This window comes from Eulemur rufifrons, chromosome 30 (genome assembly GCF_041146395.1).
Source record: "Eulemur rufifrons isolate Redbay chromosome 30, OSU_ERuf_1, whole genome shotgun sequence".
NCBI classification, from domain to species: Eukaryota; Metazoa; Chordata; class Mammalia; order Primates; family Lemuridae; genus Eulemur; species Eulemur rufifrons.
In genome coordinates, this window is record NC_091012.1 from 17,780,838 (window position 1) to 17,798,136 (window position 17,299).

Consider the following 17,299-nt stretch of genomic DNA (forward strand, 5'->3'; position numbering starts at 1 on the left):
TGACTAAATCATGGGCTCAGGATGATAGTTGTAGAGGCTGTGTGATCATTTCAGGATCTTTCATTAGTTTCAGCACGGCCTATATGTATTTTTTTGGGGGGGGGCATTTCATAATGTATCCAAGTGTCTCTCTTAATTTCTATTTCTTCCATACCTGGTGATTACTGAGATTGTCACAACATTTGTGTCCAAGAGCCTTATATAATGTTTGGTTGACTTAGAAAGAAGAGCTCTTTAAAGTCACAACTACGTACTCTGAATTTTTGGTACCATGAAGTGGAGCAATGGTGGGATGATATCAAATGTTGTGTAGTTTAAGTAGGGTTGGTATATATGCTCTTTTGTCTTATATAGGTGCCTTTTCTTTTTCTTATGGCCTATATATTTTTTAAAGTTCTTTTTTGTCTTTTGGTTTTGAAGAAATTCTACACACCTGAGCCTATATTATAGACTGTTACTGAATGGCTCCAGGTACCACTTAATACATTTTCAGCAAAAGTAAAATACTTTTCTTCTGTACACTGTGGCAAAATGTCATCAGAAGAAATTAGATTCCAGGAAGAACTTCTAAAACAAGCAACCCATTGAATTACTCTTAAATTTTATTAATGTCTTCAGTTGTGCATCATTTAAAATGAGATTTGTGCTTTAAAAAGCATTCTTATACATAAATAGACCAAGGAACAGTTAAGTAATTGATCCCTAAAACATGCACATCAATTTTATACAGGTGTATATAAGAAAGGGAAATAAGCTTTAAGTTTTTTTCTTTGGATTAAAAACATTTGGAAATTATTATTCAGGAATGCCAAATGTTTTTCTGGAACAAAAATGTATTACTCAATAGGAAATGCTGACATAATTAAAATGCATTAGTGTTGATAAAGAGGACTGGAAAAACATTTGTGCTATATGCATGATCAACAAGAAAAGAGTTAACAGTGGACCTAAGACACATGTCAAATAAATGAATCAGGTAGCATGAATTGAAGGATTCACATGGAATAACAGGTACTGTGAGCCAGATTAAGGGACACATATATTCAAGGCACATGACTAGGCTAAACAGGTGGCTAGGTTCTATAGACTAATTGTTCTTTCATTGGGAAAGAGTAAAATGTAATATAATTTCCACTTAATGGCACTTATTGATAAATAAATACAATGAGAGCTAGGGCAGCAAATGTCTTCCTTTCAGATACACACCCAAAGTACATACTAGGTAACAGATGCCAGAATGGCTGAAGTAGTATGACTACAGTCCAATTTTCTTACACTGCAGTTAAATGGATGTTAAACTATTTTGTATTGTTTCTATACATCATACTGTCTATTCTCTTTCAAGTTTCACAAAAGAATTCTTCAAAACTAGCCATATTAAAGAATTTATTAAAGCCCAAAGAATGCTCAAAATATTGTTTAACAGAAGTCAAACCCAAACCCTTCAATTGACTGCTGACTATGTTCAGTTTGGGCTTTTTCCAGAATGGAAAAATTTTCCCACATTACTTCTCTTTGTACAACTAAAATGCTAGCACATCCACTGTGGTTCCCTTCTTTTTCTTTAGTGAGTCAGAGGAATTTGCCTCCCCACCCCTCCACTACCCATTCTATTAACAATTGCCCTAAATATCCACAGAAGAAAAAGGAATATATAAAAAAACCTCAACCTTCAACAATACTTAAACCATCATCTTCTCAAATCAACTATAATGGGGAATGATTGAAATAAGAATATTTTGTACTTTACCCAAGTTTCAAGCAGCACCAACAATCTAATTCCCCAAATAAACAACTATTCTCCATTTCTGTTGTTTTGAAGCACCTAAAACTCTTCAATAAGGAAAGACATTAAGATGAGATGTTAGCAATACTATCTGTCTCTTGAATACTTTTGTGTGCACATACAAAGTTCCTCCATAGTTTTAGCAGACAGCTGAAAAGACTGGTGGATTCCACATTGGCGATAGCTTTGTGCAATTAAAAATAAAAATGCTTCTCTAAGTAGATGACACTAGTTAACAAACCAAAGAAACAAGCAAAAGCCCCTTTAAGGCTACTGCAGCAATGAATGGTTCAATCTGACATTCACTGGAATAAAATGGTTGACAGGACACAGATAAATCTTGAGGCATAGAAAAAGATTTAAAAAAAAAAAGAAAAAGTGAGAAGAGGGTTGAAGAGACTGGCAGACACTATCTGTCAGTACTGAAAGGCTTGAGTCACACAGATTGCTTTTAACTCCTTGTTCTCTCATATCCTTGGTTAATGACAACTTTTTCTTATTTCTTCACGCAGTTTGGCCACGTAAATCCACCACAGAGAGGTGACACAATGATATAGATGAATACCTGGAGGGAAGAGGAAGGCAATTTTATTTTTCTTGGATCTATTTATTATATGCTCCTAAATAATATATAAAGGACAGTAAAGCTCTATTAAGAAATACTCTGGTTACATTAGAGTAACAGTTCTATAGTAATATAACACAATAATCAAGTATTTTCGAAGACAAAAGTGGAGTTAAAATGACCCTTTCGAGTATAACTCTTACCAATTTGAATTCCACTATGTTTTCTTCAGTGGGAGGGAAAGCAGTGGAGCTGTTGCTCTTCCCTGGTAACTAGGCAGACTCGAGGCTTTATGAGCAACTCTTACTGATGTATTGTTAACAAGTTACAAACATCACAAATAACCATGATTCCCTTTAAGTATGGTTTTATTAACTATTAATATATTTTTAGATTTTGAACATGGATTTAATTTTTCCTTATTATGATAGGGATACATGAAAAAAGCACAAGTACAGGCTATACATCCGTACTATGCATGACCAAGAATGCTGCTATCAACTGTTTGGTGGATAATGACACGATAATTATGATTACCAAACCAAAGAAAATTAGATGATGCAAGTAACACTGTAAAACCGCTGGTTCTGTGACAGATGTGTAAGTTTTTTAGTGGTAGTATTGTAATTTTAAATTATAATATTGTGAAAAGTCTCTACTTGGTCACGTTATTACATTACAAAAAAATAGATTTAGGGTTCACTGCATTAAATTAGTCATTTTATTTTGATTTAAATTACAACTTTTTGAGATCTTTAAGTGACTAATTTCATTACTCACATGCTTGGGAAAAAATGCATTTATGAATTCCATCCCCCCTTCTGCCTCCCCCACTCCAAAAATAAGGAAAGGATTTTGCCTTATTTCCCTACAAATGTTGTGGGGTGGGGGTGGGGAATTACAGCAAATTGTGGTTATTAATGAATCAGTTAAACTACTCACATCATATTCATACATACACACACATACATATTCCACAAATGTTAAGTTTACCAACTTGACATAAAGTTAAACTATTTCCCACAGCTGAAATATAAAGATTTTCAAGCTGAAGTATAGTATGTTAGGTGACAACACCTTTTGGCAAAGATTTATACTGCACTTAGAGCAGTGTTCTGCATGTAATAAGCAGTCAGTAAATATAATCTGAATTTAATAATAATTCAGCTGCATAAATCAATCTAAATTCCCAAACAGACGAATAAGAAAGAAGCTAAGCTCAGGAGGCTAAAATGTGCCTTTAGAGTGAAGATCTTGAGCAAGGAAACATTCAAGTCCATGGTAACTTTTTCCAGTATAGAATTTATAGATCTATGACTGCTATTGTCTGTTAAATAAATCCAGTTCTCTAAGGTGGAGGATCTTCAAGCAGAGGTCGAGGAGAAGTGAAGCAGAGTCAGAGTTATCTAGTTTTGCAAGTGACTGGAGGATGGGGAGGAAGCACAGCTTTACGTATCCATGAACCAGGGTAAGGCATGCCCCCCACCCTGCTTTAGCCATAGTTCTCAAACGTTTGGTTCAGGACCTCTTTTTTTTATTATTTCAGTATATTATGGGGGTCCAAAGTTTAGGTTATGTATATCAGGACCTCTTTATACTCTTAAAAATCACTGAGAACACCAAACAGCTCTTGTTTAGGGAGATTATAACTACTAACATTTGCCATATTAAAAATTAAACATTTAAAAACACATAATTAACTTTCAAATAATAATAAACCCATTACATATAAACAGAAATAATATATTTATTAAAAATAACTATATTTCTGTGAGGTCAGTTTTATTTGTCTCCTTACATATACTAATTCTCAACAGGGAAGAGGGGTTTAAGTATAGATCATATGTCATAGTGTCTTCATAGGAAAGCCTGTGTTTCACCATTAAAAGACATCTGTAGCTCATTTCAGGGTGTTTCATTGAGAAATAATTCTAATATCTAATTTCTTAGAGATTGAAAAATAAAATCTACACTACAGATACAAAAACTTACAATTGATACGATGATGATGATGATAGTAAGCTTGAGATTCTTCATACACATGGCTCGGGCAAGATTTCTGCTAGTAGTTTTGAAGGTGACAGACTAGAAAAAGAGCATAAATTGTTTAATCCTTGGCACTGACTACATGGGTGATTTGCAGTAATACTCTGCAGAAATTTTACTTTTATTAATTATATTTATAAAGTTCCAATGTTCTTTGCCCCTTCCCTCTCTTTATAAGTAGAGACTGACCATTCATACTCACTGGTTTCCAAAAGCAGAACTCTACCAGGCATATCATAAGCAGTATGAGCCCAGTAGCAAGGCTTATCTCTTTTTTCTTCTCCACTGTAGCAATGCACATGATGTTGAGCGCCAGAAGTAGTTCTTTCCGCAAGTGAAAAAGCATTCCCCTCTCTATACTTCCAATAAGAAAGGCTCCTTCTAAGTCAGCTGGCTGCAAGCACATTTGCCTATTTTCCCCATTATATAATAATTCTGGGGCTTTGAGACATAAAACGATGTTAGATTTCCATAGGAATGTATGTATTTACTTGTGTGACAGCCAAAACCCATAGGACTTCATTCCTTCAGTTACCCGTTTTCATTTGCATCATCAATTTCTCAAGATCTACTAACCCACCAGGGCACAAACAGTTTAAAACAAAAAGGCAAACAAACAAGCAAACAACCACACTTGTTAATAACCTTGCAATTCCACTCCCAGGTATATACACAACAGAGACCTATGCACAAGTTCACCAAAAGACATATATAAAAATGTTCCAAATATAAAACCATCCTCATATAGCCATCTAATCTTTGACAAAACAGACAAAAACATACTCTGGGGAAAAGAATCCTTATTCAATAAATGGTGCTGGAAAAATTGGATAGCCACATGTAGAAGACTGAAACAGGACCCACAGCTTTCACCTCTCACAAAAATCAAATCACGGTGGATAACAGACTTAAACCTTAGGTGGGAAACGATTAGAATTCTAGAAGAAAATGTAGGAAAGACTCTTACAGACATGGGCCTAGGCAAAGAATTTATGAAGAAGACCCCTAAGGCAATCACAGCAACAACAAAAATAAATGAATGGGACCTGATTAAATTAAAAAGCTTCTGCACAGCCAAAGAAACAGTCACGAGAATAAACAGACCACCTACAGAATGGGAAAAAATTTTTGCATACTACACATCAGATAAAGGACTGATAACAAGAATCTATTTAGAAGTCAGGAAAATCAGTAAGAAAAAATCGAACAACCCTATCAAAAAGTGGGCAAAGGACATGAATAGAAATTTTTCAAAAGAAAATATAAGAATGGCTAACAAACATATGAAAAAATGCTCAACATCTCTAATCATCAGGGAAATGCAAAACAAAACCACAATGAGATATCACTTAACTCCAGTGAGAATGGCCTTTATTAAAAAATCCCAAAACAATACATGTTGGCGTGGACATGGAGAGACAGGAACACTTACACTGCTGGTGGGACTGCAAACTAGTGCAACCCCTATGGAAAGCATTATGGAGGTATCTTAAACAGATTCAAATAGACCTACCATTCGATCCAGCAATCCCATTATTGGGCATCTACCCAAAGGAACATAAGTCATTCTATGACAAAGACACCTGTACCCAAATGTTTATAGCAGCACAATTCACAATCGCAAAGATGTGGAAACAACCCAAATGCCCATTAATTCATGAATGGATTAGTAAATTGTGGTATATGTATACCATGGAGTATTACTCAGCTATAAGAAATAACAGTGATACGACATTTCTTTGGTTCTCCTGGAGAGAGCTGGAACCCATTATATTAAGTGAAGTATCCCATGAATGGAAAAACAAGCATCACATGTACTCACCAGAAAATTGGTTTCCCTGATCATCACCTAAATGCACATTTGGGAATGATACCAATAGGATATCAGACTGAGGTGGGGGGTGGGGGGAGGGGATGGGTGTATGCCTACATGATGAGTGCATTGCACACCATCTGGGGAATGGTCACGCTTGAAGGTCCTGACTCGGGGAGGGGGGGTGTGAGGAGGGGATGGGTGTATACCTACATGATGAGTGCAATGCGCACTGTCTGGGGAATGGACACGCCTGGAGCTCTGACTTGGGGGGATAGGCGGTACATGGGCAACGTATGTAACCTGAACTTTTGTACCCCCATAATAAGCTGAAACAAAAAAAAAAAAAAAGAAAAAAAAAAAGATTGGGAATAAGAAGATACTATCACTGCACTGTTTAAAATGGCACTGGTGGTCTTTCCAAGCTTTAAGAAAAGGAAAAAAAGAGGTGCAAGAATTGGAAGGGAAAAACACAAAGCCCTTATTATTTATATCTTGGTGGTGAGAAAGGACTTCCTAAAAAAATTCAGAAGCACAAATCATAAGGCAAAAATTATTAATAAAAAATTTAAAGTGTAAAAAAAAAAGCATCCTCAGATATAAGACATCACTGCACTGATTTAAAACAAACTCATAAGTTGGGGTACATAAAAAAGAAGTTAGATAATATTTTAAAAATGTATTTTAATAAAATGATTGGCATAATTTAAAAAATTATAAATAGCAGAATATAAATGACCAAAAGAAGCTTCTGTGGGAGCAACTCAAAAAATTCTCTCAGAAAACAGAGCAAAACATCTAGGTTACAAATTATGAAAGATGTTTTAAGATACATGGAAAACTGATCAAGCAAATTCAGGATCAATTTATACAATAAACAGATATTTAACAAGTGCTTACTATGTGCCTGGTCCTGATTTAGGTACCTGTTAGCAGTTATAGAAGGAGAGAGTACAGACAAAAAAGAAGAATCAATCATCAGGGGACTAATAGATGAAAATATCCCCAAACTAAGAAAGACTTGGCTCTTCAGATTGAAAGGACCTACCCATTATGTGGCAAGAATATTGAAAGTTAGCACATACTTCCTATCTCTTGGTAAGATTTCAGAACTACATGCTTTTATTTGTTTCTATTTTACTTTTTCTGCTTTGAGGTATCATTGACAAAAATTGTATATATTTAAGGTATACCACATGTTTTGGTATATGTATATATTGTGAAATGATCGCCCAAATCAAGCTAAGTAACATATTCATCACCGCATATACTTTTTGTGTGTGGTGAGAATGCTTAAAATCTATTCTCATAGCGTATTTCAAACATCCAATATATTATTAACTACAGTCACCATGCTGTACATTAGATATCCAGAGCTTACCAATCTTATAAGTCTGTACGCTTTGACCAATATCTCTCCATTTCCCCTACCCACTGGCACCTGGCAACCACTTATCTACTCTCTGCTTTTATCTATCAACTTTTAAAAAATTCCATATATAAGTGAGATAATACAGTATTTCTCTTTTTGTGTCTGTCATATTTCACTTAGTATAATGTCCTCTAAGTTCATTCATCCATGTTGTTGCAAATGGCAGAATCACCTTCTTTTTTTAAGGCCAGATAATATTTCACTCTGGATGTATGTGTGTATGTGTGCGTAGATAACACAATTTCCTCATCTATTTGTCCATCAACACTTAGATTGTTTCCAAATCTTGGCTATTATGAATAATGCTACAATGAACATGGAGCACAGACACCTCTTCAAGGTACTGATTTCATTTTCTTTGGGTATAATATACCCTGAAGAGGGAGGGATTCCTGGATCATATGATAGTTCTATTTTTAATTTTTTGGAGTAACCTCCATGCTGTTTTCCATAGTGGCTGCATCAATTTACATTCCAACCAATAGTGCACAAATGTTCCCTTTTCTGTACATCAACACTTGTTTTCTCTTGTCTTTTTGATAATAGCCATTCTAACAGATTAGGAGGTGAAATCTCATTGTGCTTTTAGTTTGCATTTCCTTGATGATTAGTGATGCTAAACACCTTTCCATGTATCTTTTTTTTTTATTTCATCTTATTATGGGGGATACAGAATTTCAGGTTACATACATTGCCCAAGTACCGCCTGTCCCCCCAAGTCAAAGCTCCAGGCATGTCCGTTCCCCAGACAGTGCACGTTGCACTCATCATGTAGGTATATACCAAGCCCCTCCTCACTGTCTCCCCTCCCCGAGTCAGCACCTTCAAGCGTGACCATTCCCCAAACGGTGCGCAATGCACTCATCATGTAGGCATACACCCATCCCCTCCCCCCACCCTCTACCTCAGTCTGATATCCGATTGGTATCGTTCCCAGATGTGAATTTAGGTGATGATCAGGGAAACCAATTTTCTGGTGAGTACATGTGATGCTTGTTTTTCCATTCATGGGATACTTCACTTAATAAAATGGGTTCCAACTCTCTCCAGGAGAACCATAGAGATGTCGTATCTCCGTTATTTCTTATAGCTGAGTAATATTCCATGGTATACATATACCACAGTTTACTAATCCATTCATGTATTGATGGGCTTTTGGGTTGTTTCCACATCTTTGCAATTGTGAATTGTGCTGCTATAAACATTCGGGTACATGTGTCTTTGTTATAGAATGACCTTTTTTCCTTTGGGTGTATGCTGAATAATGGGATTGCTGGATCAAATGGTAGGTCTACTTGAATCTGTTTAAGATATCTCCATAATGCTTTCCACAGGGGTTGCACTAGTTTGCAGTTCCACCAGCAGTGCATAAGTGTTCCTGTCTCTCCACATCCACGCCAAAGACTCAATACCCTTCAAAATAGCAACAAAGAAAATAAAATATCTAGGAATATATCTAACTAAAGAGGTAAAGGACCTCTATAAGGAAAACTATGAAACACTGAGAAAAGAAATAGCAGAACTTGCAAATAGGTGGCAAACTATACCATGCTCGTGGATCGGAAGAATCAACATTGTTAAAATGTCTATGCTACCCAAAGTGATCTACAGATTCAATGCAATCCCTAATAAACTACCAACATCATTTTTCACAGATGTAAAGAAAATAATTACACACTTTGTATGGAATCAGAGAAGACCCCGTATAGCAAAAGCAATTTTAAGCAATAAAAACAAAATGGGAGGTATTAATTTGCCAGACTTCAAACTATACTACAAGGCCGTGGTTCTTAAAACAGCCTGGTACTGGCACAAGTGCAGGGACACAGACCAGTGGAACACAACAGAAAATCCAAACATAAAACCATCCTCATATAGACACCTAATCTTTGACAAAGCAGGCAAGAACATACTCTGGGGACAAGAATCTCTATTCAATAAATGGTGCTGGGAAAATTGGTTAGCCACACGTAGAAGACTGAAACAGGACCCACAGCTCTCTCCTCTCACAAAAATCAAATCATGGTGGATAACAGACTTAAACCTTAGGTGTGAAAGTATTATAATTCTAGAAGATAATGTAGGAAAGACTCTTACAGACATTGGCCTAGGCAAAGAATTTATGAAGACCCCTAAGGCAATCACAGCAACAACAAAAATAAATGAATGGGACCTGATTAAATTAAAAAGCTTCTGCACAGCCAAAGAAACAGTCACGAGAATAAACAGACCACCTACAGAATGGGAAAAAATTTTTGCATACTACACATCAGATAAAGGACTGATAACAAGAATCTATTTAGAACTCAGGAAAATCAGCAAGAAAAAATCAAACAACCCTATCAAAAAGTGGGCAAATGACATGAATAGAAATTTCTGAAAAGAAGATATAAGAATGGCTAACAAACATATGAAAAAATGCTCAACATACCTAATCATCAGGGAAATGCAAATCAAAACCACAATGAGATATCATTTAACTCCAGTGAGAATGGCCTTTATCAAAATTCATGTATCTTTTGACCAGCTGCATGTCTTTTTTGGAGAAATGTCTACACAGATTCTTTTCCCATTTTCTAATTGGGTTATTTGTTATTTATTTATTTATTTATTTTTTAATTATTATTTCTTGTACAATGATATGAAATAATATGGGAAATATTCATGATAAATTATTAAGTGAACAATGCAAGTTAAAAACAACAGTTTCATATTTTTATTTGTTATTTTATTTTATTTTTTTGCTATTGAGTTGTATCAATTCCTTATATATTTTGAATATTAACCCCTTATCAGGTATATGGTTTGCAAATATTTTATCCCAATCTGTAGGTTGCCTTTTCATTTTGTTGATTGTTTCCTTTACTGTGCAGAGTTTTTAAGTTTGATGTACTTCCATTTGTTTTTGCTTTTGCTGCTTAAGCTTTCAGTCACATCTAAAAAATCATTGTTTACAACAATGTCAAGGAGCTTTTTCCCTCTTTTCTTCTAAGAGTTTTATGTTTTCAGGTTTTATTTTTATGTCTTTAATTCACTTTGAGTTGATTTTTGTATATGGTATAAGGTAAGGGTCCAATTTCATTCTTTTGCATGTGGATATCCAGGTGTCCCAACACCATTTACTGAAGAGAATATTCTTTCCCCATTGCATGTTTTTGGCATCCTTATGAAAGATTAGTTGACTATATATGCATGAGTTTATTTTTGGGCTCTCTATTCTTTTCCAGTGGCCCATGTGTCTATTGTTATGCCAGTACGATACGGTTTTGATTACTATAGCTTTGTAATATATTTTAAATCATGAAGTGTGATCCCTCTAACTTTGTTCTTCTTTCTTAAGATTGCCTTGGCTATTCAGGCTCTTTTGTGGCTCCATATGAACTTTAGAATTTTTTCTATTCTGTGAAAAATTCCATTAGAACTTTGATAGGGATTGCATTGAATCTGTATATTGCTTTGGGTATAACAGTATGGACATTTTAACAACATTGATTCTTTTGATACATAAACATGGGGTATCTTTCCATTTATGTCTTCTTTAATTTTTTCATCAATGTTTTATAGCTTTCAGTGTATAGATTTTTTTTTTACCTCCTTAAACTTATTCCCAAGTACTTTACTCTTTTTGATGCTCTCATAAATGGGATTATTTTCGTGATTCCCCCTTCTAATAGATAGTTATCTACATAGTAACAATGTGATTTATGGTGGTAACTGGTCACTCCAGAAAAATGAACAATGTGATTTAGGGGGCTTTGGGTCACACCCAAGAGAGGTGGAGACAGAGATCAAACCCGAGGGTCATCAGTCAAACTTGTCTATGTAATGAAACCCCAATAAAATCTCTGAACACTAAGGCTTGGGTAAGCTTCCCTATTGGGCAATACTCTGTGTATGTTGTTACACATTGATGCCAGGAGAGTAACATGTCCTGATTCCATGGTAAGAGGACAACAGAAGCACTACATTTGCTTACTTCCCAAACTCCATTCCATGCATTTCTTCCCTTGGCTGATCTTAATATGTATCTTTTGCTTGTAATAAACCATAACTATAAGTACAACAGTGTTCATGGAGTTCTGTGAATCCTTCTACTGAACTATCAAACCTGAGGGTGGTTGTGGGAATCCCCAAACTTGTAGTTGGTATCGGAAGTAAGGGTGGCCTTAGGAGCTGTGCTGTGTAAACTATACAGCTGATCGTGCTGCAGCTCCATTGTAAGTGGATGGCCTGACTGAGATCCTGGTGCTCTGCCCCTTTGTGTTGCCAATCAACCCAGCCTTGAGACCTCACTAAGTTTTTAAGCCACAGTCCTTCTTCTCTTTCCCTCCAATGTTGGAAGAGATTACTTTGGCAATGAGCCTTCCCAGGGACATGGGACAAATTTACATTTAAAATGTTGATCATCAACGCTTTCAGAAGAGAAAAATGTTCAGCAAAAGGGGAAAATGAGAAAAGAAAACTGGCTCTGGGTATGCCCAAGGGCAATCTGTTCCTGACTACCTGCCTCACCCATTACCTTCATTACCTCCACCTCCTCCTGGAATTTGTGATACAAAGAGCAATGTATAGACAATCAATAACTTGTTATTTTAATGTAAATTTTTGGTAAACAACTTAAGAACTGTCTTTTTTCTTTTAAAAATCCTCTTGTAACTGCTGCTATTCGAAGTGTATTTCAGTGCAACATGAATCTATACTGGGTTGCGATACTCAAACTCGGCTCAAATAAACTCTCTACTTATGTTAAAAAAATAAACTGTACAGTTGTTGAACTTCTCAGTTGCCTAAACTCTTCATGATTACTTACAAAATAAAAAGCACTGAAATGCAGCAATATGCAGAGAATTTCAAGAGAAATGACCTGAATCTTAGAATTCTATACCAGCTAAAACATTGTTCAAATATAGAGTGAAAGAAGAAAATTTTCATTATTGAAGGGATTGAGGATGTATTACCACCCCCAGACCCTTATGAAGAAGATTTGTGAGGATATACCAAAAACAAAATCACAATAAAGAATCCAAGAAAGACAAAGATAATACGCATAAGAAAAAGTAGTGAGCAAAGAAACCAGTAAATCTAAATATAGTTGTGTGATTCAATAGGTTGGGATGAGGATTCCTCCGCAATCTTCAGGTCAATGTTTGAACACTGACAAATCACCTGTTTAAAAATCAGTTCAGCTATAAAGAACAATTGTTACACCTTTATCAAAGCTTCCCTTGGGGCTAGGGGTGGGGGTAGGTGGAAAAAAACAAGACACAAAAGTCTCTGTGAGAATGACAAGGAAAAGCTGAACAGCCCAATGGCCTCTTCACTCCATATAGAGCTTCATGAGCAGCTGTATAGAGCCCTGGAAACCTGCAAGTCCCATACCTTTGTAGTGGGCAAATGACATCATAAAGGTTACAGGAGGAACTTAGATGGAGATTTCACACACACACAGGAGAAGGTGATGTGAACCCAGAGAAAGAGACAATAGTGATACGCCTATAAGCCAAGGAATATTGGCAGCCCCCAGAAGCTGGAAGAGATAAGAAAAAGATTCTATCCTACGGCTTCTGGAAGGAGTGCAGCTCTGCTGAAACCTTAATTTCAGCCCAGTAAAACTGATTTTGGACTTCTGGAATCCAAAAATGGAAGAGAATAAATTTTCGTTGTTTTAAGCTACCAAGTGTGTGATAATTTGTTACAGCAGCCACAGGAAGCTAATAACCATACATAAAAGGCTGAAAACCAAATATAAAAGAAGCTCTTAAAAATAGCTAGAAGAGGGTCAAGAATCCTTATCTTGAAGACAGGAATATTAAGAGGGATAGCAATCTCCTCAAGAGAACACATGGAAGCCAAATAAAAATAAAGTGGCATTTTTAAAGCACTAAAAAACAATTTTTAAAAAATTGTCAGTGTAAAAAAACTGTATCCAGAGAAAGCATCCTACAAAGAATGACAACACAGATTTTCAGATAAACAAAAGCTTAGAGAATCTGGTGTTCAATAGATCAACACTATAAAAAATAATAAAAGAACTTCCTCAGTTTGAAGGGGAAAAGGCTTCAATGGAAACAGAACTACAGAAGGCAATTAAGAACAACAGAAAGAATTATAGGCATATCTCATTTTACTGTGCTTCACAGATACTGCCTTTTTTACAAATTGAAGGTTTGTGGCAACCATGCATCGAGCAAGTCTATCAGCACCATTTTTCCAATAGCATGTGCTCACTTCGTGTGTCTGTGTAACATTTTGGTAATTATTGTAATATTTCAAACTTTCTTATCATAATTATATCTGTTATGGTGATCTGTGATCAGCGATCTTTGATGTTACTATTGTAATTGTTTTTTGGTGCCATGAACCACGCCCATATTACGATGGCAAAGTTAATCGATAAATGTCATATGTGTTCCAACTGCACCACCAACCAGCCATTCCCCCTCTCCTTGGGCCTCTCCTAGTATTGAAATTAGGCCAATTAATAATCTTACAATGGCCTCTAAGTGTTCTCATTTTAAATCAAAAGATAGAAATAATTAAGCTAAGTGAGAAAGGCATTTTGAAAGCTGAGACAGGCCAAAAGCTAGGCCTCTTGCATCAAACAGCCAAGTTGTGAATGCAAAGGAAAAGTTCTTGAAGGAAACTGAAAATGCTACTCTAGTGAACACACGAATTATAAGAAAGTGAAACAGCCCCTTATTGCTGATATGAAGCAAGTTTTAACAGTCTGGATAGAAGATCAAACCAGCCACAACATTCCCTTAAAGCAAGGACTAATCCAGAGCAAGGCCCTAACTCTTCAATTTTACGAAGGCTGAGAGAGGTGAGGAAGCTCCAGAAGAAAAGTTTGAAGCTAGCAGAGGTTGGTTCACGGATTTAAGGAAAGAAGCCATCTCCATAACATAAAAGTGCAAGGTGAAGCAGCAAGTGCTGATGTAGAAGCTGCAGCAAATTATCCAGAAGTTCTAGCTAACATAATTGAGGAGGGTAGCTACACTAAGCAACAGATTTTCAATACATTAGGTAATTAAATATGAAATGTCCAATTTTGAATCAAAAGGTTAGTTTATTATATCTCAAACAAGAAGCAGTATAATTAATCAATGTGCCTAAACTATCGACACAGTTTTGCCATCTTAACGGTAGCTTGCTTAAACCAGCCGGAAAAAAACCCTGGCGAGCGAGTGGCGATGAAATCGCCAAAGGCATTTTCCACAGCTTGTTGAGAATTGAATATCTTCCCTTGCAAGAAGTGGTCCAAAGCCTGGAAGAAGTGGTAGTCAGTTGGTGCAAAGTCTGGTGAAAATGGTGGATGACAGAAAGCGTCCAAGTCCAGGTTCTGCAGTTTGAGCAGCACTGTTTTTTGAGACGTGGTCTTAAAAGAGGATTTTCCTGTCTCTATTGACCAATCTCAGCTGCTTAATCGCAAGCATCCTCATCATTTCATCCAATTAGTTGTAGCAGATATCTGCTTTAACTAAATGACCAGGTTTCATGAAGCTAGTGGATAATATCAGCATTGCACCACCAAACAGACACCATTAGATTTTTTTGATAAATATTTGGTTATGGACTGTGTTTTTGGCACTTCATCTTTATCCAACCATTGTGCCCAATGCTTGCAATTGTCAAAAAGAATCCATTTTTCATCACACATAACAATATGGTGAAGAAATTGACAGCAAAGAAAGGCAAGCTTCGAGGCGACTCCTCTTCTGATACTTGTTTAATTCACGCAGTACCCATCTATCCAGCTTCTTTATCTTGGCAATTTGTTTCAAATGGTCCAATATTGTTGGAATAGTAATGTCAAACTTTGCTGCTAATTCACATGTAGGTTGAGATGGATTCGCTTCCACTACAGCTTTCAGTTCATTATTATCCACCTTGGTCTCAGGTCACCCACATAGCTCATTTTCAAGATTAATATCATCAGAACGGAACTTTTCAAACCACTGACATTCTATGTGTCCATTAGCCATATCCTTCCCAAACACTTCGTTGATATTTTGAGCTGTCTGCACTGCATTGGTTCACGACGGAACTCATATTTGAAAATAACATGAATTTTTGATTTATCTATGGTTTCACAAAAATTGCTCTAAAAAAATTTGAAAGATAATCACAAGCCAAAATATGTGTTTGAAAGAATGAGGATGTATCTTCACAATAAAAAAAAAAAACCAAGAAGTGTCAAAGTGAAATGTCAGTGATATCAACTATCAAACTTAGTACTTAAGGAAATTGGACATTCCATACTTGATAATAGATGAAACAGTCTTCTATCCGAAGAAGATGACATCTAGGACTTTCACAGCTAGAGAGGTGTAGTCAATGCTTGGCTTCAAAGCTTCAAAGGATAGGCTGACTCTCTTGCTCATCTGCCATTCCAAAAATCCTAGGGTCTTTAAGAAATATGCTAAATCTATTTTGCCTGTGCTCTACAAATGGAACGACAAACCTGCAAGACTGCATGTCTGTTTACTGCATACTTAACTGAATATTTTAAGCCCATGTTTGAGACCTACTACTCAAAAAAAAAAGAGATTCCTTTCAAAATATTATTGCTCATTGCTAATGCACATGGTTAACCAAGAGCTTGGATGGAGAAGTACAAGGATGTTAATGTTGTTTTCATGCCACCTAACATAACATCCATTCTTCAGCCCATGAATCAGGAGTAATTTCAACTTTCAAGTCTTATTGTTTAAGGAATACATTTTGTAAGGCCATACCTGTCATAGTGATTCCTGATGGATCTAGGAAAAGTAAATTGAAAACCTCCTGGAAAGGATTCACCATTCTAGATGTCATTAAGAACATTCATGATTCATGGGAAGAGGTCAAAATATCAACATTAACAGGAGTTTGGAAGAGGTTGAGGGTTTGCAGGGTTGTAACCCTCCTGGATGACTTTGACAGGTTCAAGACTTTGTGGAAGAAGTAACTGCAGATGTGGTGGAAATAGCAAGAGAGCTAAAATTAGAAGTGGAGCCTGAATTTGTGACTGAATTGCTGCAATCTCATGACAAAACTTGAACAGATGAGTTGCTTCTTATGCATGAACAAAGAAAAGTGGCTTCTTGAGATGGAATCTACTCCTATTGAAGATGCTGTGAATATTGTTGAAATAACAACAAAGTATTTAGAATATTACATAAACTTAGTTGGCAAAGCAGCAGCAGGGTTTGAGAGGACTGACTCCAACTTTGAAAGAAGATCTACTGTGGGTAAAATGCTATCAAACAGCATTGCATGTTACAGACAAATCTTTTGTGAAAGGCAGAGTCAATCAATACAGCAAACTTCATTGTTGTCTTAAGCAGTTACCACAGCCTCCCCAACCTTCAGCAACCACCACCCTGATTAGTCACCGGCCATCAATATTTAAGCAGCAACCTCCACCAGCAAAAACATTGTAACTTACTGAAGGCTCCTGTGACTGTTAGCATTTTTTAGCAATAAAGTATCTTTTAATTAAGGTATGTTCATTGTTTTTAGACATAATGCTATTATATACTTAATAGACTACAGTATACTGTAAACCTAACTTTTATATGTATTGGAAAACCAAAAAATTCTTGTGACTTGTCTCATTACAATATTCTTTTTATTGTGATGGTCTGGAACTGAACCCACAATATCTCCGAGGTATGC

General features: G+C 36.1%; 1 protein-coding gene across 2 annotated transcripts in view; it reads right to left on the bottom strand.

Annotated features, from left to right (window-relative positions):
* Nucleotides 1-635: 635 nt before the first annotated feature.
* VAMP7 (vesicle associated membrane protein 7) overlaps nt 636-17,299 on the bottom strand; it is a 64,813-nt gene continuing 48,149 nt past the window's right edge. For both annotated transcript variants that reach the window (XM_069463360.1, XM_069463359.1), the window contains 2 exons: nt 4,344-4,436; nt 636-2,351 (listed from right to left, as the gene is read on the bottom strand). In XM_069463360.1, coding sequence (XP_069319461.1) covers nt 2,283-2,351; nt 4,344-4,436 — 162 coding nt within the window. In that variant the 3' untranslated portion in view covers nt 636-2,282. The remainder of the gene's footprint in view (nt 2,352-4,343; nt 4,437-17,299) is intronic.